Raw genomic sequence first — 4,502 nt, forward strand, 5'->3', positions numbered from 1 at the left:
ACGGATCCCAGGCCCCCACCCCACCCCACCCTGCAGCTCCTCCCCCCTGCTAGCCGGGGCCGGGGCCAGGTTTCAGGGGGCCAGGCTCCGTGAAGCAGAGTATTGTAAGGCTGAGGGTCTCCTGCACCGCCCTCCCCATGGCTCCCTTCCAGCCAGGTTTGTTGCCCGGAGCTGGGACAGTGAGGGAGAGCTGCTTACGTTTCCGACACCCTCCCCCTCGGGCGGACGCCCCCTCTCCCAGAAGAGGCGCTCCGCCAGCGCCCCGCACGCAGAGCCCTTGTTTACGTGGCTGCTGTGGGTCTTTGTGTAGCCTTCAGGGCCGCACTCCCTCGGCAAGAAAGTTCAAAGATTGCCAGCGCTCACGAGTTTATTAGCAGTTGATGGATACTTTGCAGAAACAAGTTGATGCCTGATGAGTCACCTTCTGCTCGGAGCCCTGTCCCTCTTGTTTTTCCATATGCTCCCATGTGTGCGCATGCAAACACACACTCCAGTGTGCTCACGTCTGGGGACACACAGTCTCGCTTACACTTGTGCTTGATAGGTGCACGCGTGGGGGTGGGGGGGTGACGGGCCCGTGTTCCGGGTTGGCTTTCGGTGGGGTGGGGATTGAGGGAGGGGAACGGGCCCTCAGTTCCCCGTTGTGTGGCTGTCTGGGCAGGCATCTGAGAAGGCCAGGTGGGGTGTCTGCAGGGGGTGTGCTTGGCTGCCTCAGTGGGTCGGAGGGCACGGTGTCCACTTGCTCATGGGACGCCTCCATGCGAGACTGGCTGCTGCTTAAAAAACAGTTCATGGGGCTGACTGGCTCCCAGGTCCTAACATGCCTGTCGCCACTGGACCGAGTTGTGTGCTGAGCTGCACTAGAGCGGCAGACGGGCGGCCCCCAGCCCTCCTCCCCACCGTGGCCACGCTGCCACAACCCCTCTGTTCTCCAAGCCCTGCTGTTCCAAAATCAAAAAGGCCAAGCACACCCCGAAAGACACCTCACAGCCAACCCCTCCTTCCTGTCCTAAGCCTTCGCCCCCCCACCCCTCTCCCCATTTTTGTTAACAAATACAAGACTTCCGGTCTCCGCCCTGCCACCACAAACCGCAGCCGGGTTCCTGCAGCCCGGCCTGGCTGGGAGATTTATGGTTCCCAGTCTGAGGCCTGCCCTGCTGGCTCCAGCTTAAGGAGGAGTCGGAATGCCAGCCGCCAAGGGCTCCCTTTCCTTCCATACGTCCCCCTTTAAAGAGCTCCGTGTGCCGATTTAGGAAAATCACCTTACCAGGATCTCACCAGCCTCCCAGGCTGCCTGCAGGAAGAGACGCTTCTGGGACGTCCCGGGTGGGGCCTGCAGGGGCAGGAGGAAGGAGGGGGCAGGCCGGGCGCCTAGATGCTGCTGGGTGGGAGGGGAGAAGGGCACTTTAAGGGTAGCCATGCCCAGTTTAGACACACAATCTCGTGTCGGCTAGAGGAAGCTTCCTTAAGGTGGTCTGGGTGAACTGGACTGTCCTCGGTTGTGATTTGGCATTTTGGCGGGAATCCACGCTTTGTGCGCAGCGCTGCTGCCGACAGACACCGAGGGTGGTTTCTGTGTTAGGAAGATTCTTTTGCCCCCAAACGCCTCCATTTACATTTTTACCAGACAGCTCTTACGCCCAAAGCACTGATCTGAGAACCTGGTGACAGCCACAGAGACCACGGGGCAGGTGGTCCTGGCGTCTGGAGATCGGGTCCTGCCGGGCCCTGGCTGTGTCATGCTCCGGGACCCGAGCAGCAAGCTTTCCGGGCCCAGGTTTCTCATCAGGATGGCCCGGGCACAGGGCGCTGGCCCTCAGGGTGCCATCAGCTTACAGAACGAACTCTAGGCCATCTGCAAGGCCTCTTACGGCTCTAACACCAGGACCAGGCCCCCTGGTCTCTGAGCGCACAGGGATGGGCCTCCTTGGGCCAGGGGGGCACGCGTACTGGTGTCTGGGTCCCTGACAGGATGGGGAAGGGGTGGGATGAGGTGCGCCCAGCGGGCCCCCTGCTTAATTAAAGTCGGGACACTTCTACCAGAGAGTCAGGATTTTCAGCGCCAGTGGGAGGCCTGGAACCGGTGGGCCGCCCAGCACCACCAGCATCGCCTCCAGTCGTGTGCCGAGAGCCGAGCTGGTTGTGGGTGCGTGGGGATGCGCCTGTGTGTGTGTGTGTGGGGGGGGACGTGGGGGATTCCGGGAGGAAGAGGAAGTCCCGTCCCCACCAACCATGTCTGCCGTTTTGTCTTGTAGATTCCCACCTTCTCCTGGAGCCTGGGGATCGGTCACACTGGTGCGTGGTGGCATACTGGGAGGAGAAGACGCGCGTGGGGCGGCTCTACTGCGTCCAGGAGCCCTCCCTGGACATCTTCTACGATCTACCTCAGGGGAACGGCTTTTGCCTCGGACAGCTCAATTCGGACAACAAGAGTCAGCTGGTGCAGAAAGTGCGGAGCAAAATCGGCTGCGGCATCCAGCTCACGCGGGAGGTGGACGGCGTGTGGGTGTACAACCGCAGCAGCTACCCCATCTTCATCAAGTCGGCCACACTGGACAACCCGGACTCCAGGACGCTGCTGGTGCACAAAGTGTTCCCCGGCTTCTCCATCAAGGCCTTCGACTACGAGAAGGCGTACAGCCTGCAGCGGCCCAACGACCACGAGTTCATGCAGCAGCCGTGGACTGGCTTCACCGTGCAGATCAGCTTCGTGAAGGGCTGGGGCCAGTGCTACACCCGCCAGTTCATCAGCAGCTGCCCGTGCTGGCTGGAGGTCATCTTCAACAGCCGGTAGCCGCACGCCGGCGGCCGAGGACAGAGCGAGCCGGGCGGGCCCAGTCCAAACTACTTTGCTGCTAATATTTTCCACCTGAGTGCTTGCTTTTCATGCAAAAGTCTTTGGTCATTGTTCTTTTTTTTTTTTTCTCTCTCCTTCTTGTCATTCTTGTTTATGTCCGTTTTGTTTCGTTCTTTGAGAAGTAGCTTATGAAAAGAATTGTTGGGGTCTTTTTTTGGGAGGGGGTATCGTACAGTTGGCAAGACACCCCCATGTGAAAAGGGGAAGCAAAAATCAGTCCCCCTGAACACAGTGCATGAACGGGGAGCAGCCCCTAACTCTGGGGGTCATCGTTTCACTTGTCAGGGTGGGTATGTGAACAGGTGTGTGTGTGTGTGTGTGTGTTTGTGCACGCGCACACCCATGAGTTCTGCGCTCCCAGCTGTGTCGCCCTTGCCCTCTGGACATGCTCAGTGAGGCAGAGACAGCACCCGGGCAGCCTGAGCCAATGTCCCAGCAGTTGCCAGAAGCAAGGCTCTGCCCTCAGCCAGGGAAGCCCCCCGCCCCGCCCTCCCCTTCTAAGGACCCCGGCCTGTCACTAGGCTTCTTAGAAAGAAGAGGCTGCCCCAGAATTGTTTTCGAGTTCGTCTTAACTCCCCTCCAGCCACCCTGCTGCCATTGTATTCCCTCCGTGGCACCTGCTCCTGGATGTGTCTGAGCTACAGTATCGCTCACCCGGTGCCCTCTCAGGCCCTCAGCCTCTCCCCTGCCCCGGACCCCTCAGGTTTTACCCAGACTCAGAAAATCAGCTCAGCGCGTTGCTCTCCTGCGGCCTGTGTTGAGCTCTGCTGTTAGACCAGCGAGGGGAGCAGCCCGCTTCCCACCAAGGATTCGGTCCATCATAACCCAAGGTACCGTCCTGGACTGACACCTAACTCTTCTTTCGTTTCTTCTCCAACTCATACACTCGTATGATGTGTTGACACTGCTCTTAGCTCAATGAGCATGTTTAGACTTTAACATAAGCTATTTTTCTAACTACAAAGGTTTAAGTGAACAAGAGAAGCATTCTCATTGGAAATTTAGCATTGTAGTGCTTTTGAGAGAGAGGACTCCTGGAAAAAAAACCCACAAAAACACACACAAAACCCTGAGATTTATTAAAGAAAAAATGTATTTTATGTTATATATAAATATATTATTACTTGTAAATATACAGACGTTTTATAAGCATCATTATTTATGTATTGTGCAATGTGTATAAACAAGAAAAATAAAGAAAAGATGCACTTTGCTTTAATATAAATGCAAATAACAAATGCCAAATTAAAAAAAGATAAACACAAGATTGGTGTTTTTTTCTATGGGTGTTATCACCTGGCTGAATGTTTTTCTAAAGGAGTTTATGTTCCATTAAACAATTTTTAAAATGTATACTTGATTCCACGTTGTCCTCCAGCTCCTTTGTCTTATGATGGGCTATGTGGGCAGGGGTGTCAGGAGTCTGGGGACAGTTGGGGTCTCCCTGGCCCAGCGCTTGGTTGGGGAGAAGGGGGAGGGGGGCCGTGAAAGGAATGTCCAGAGCAGCCTGCCTCGGTGGTCAGTTCCCTGTGTGCAGTAAGACCCAGAGCTGCTACACAGACACCCTTGTTAGGCGGGGACCCGCGGGCGTAGCCAGCTGGGTGCCCTGAGTTTGTCATGGGGTCAACCTCAGGAAGCTCAGAGT

At 56.6% G+C, this 4,502-nt stretch overlaps 1 protein-coding gene across 2 annotated transcripts in view; it reads left to right on the forward strand.

The window, feature by feature from the left end:
- Window positions 1-4,215, forward strand: part of SMAD7 (SMAD family member 7) — a 32,075-nt gene extending 27,860 nt beyond the window's left edge. For both annotated transcript variants that reach the window (XM_015563837.1, XM_006779462.2), the window contains exon 4: window positions 2,256-4,215. In XM_015563837.1, coding sequence (XP_015419323.1) covers window positions 2,256-2,794 — 539 coding nt within the window. In that variant the 3' untranslated portion in view covers window positions 2,795-4,215. The remainder of the gene's footprint in view (window positions 1-2,255) is intronic.
- Window positions 4,216-4,502: the final 287 nt, after the last annotated feature.

This window comes from Myotis davidii, unplaced genomic scaffold, assembly GCF_000327345.1.
Source record: "Myotis davidii unplaced genomic scaffold, ASM32734v1 scaffold378, whole genome shotgun sequence".
Taxonomy (NCBI): domain Eukaryota; kingdom Metazoa; phylum Chordata; class Mammalia; order Chiroptera; family Vespertilionidae; genus Myotis; species Myotis davidii.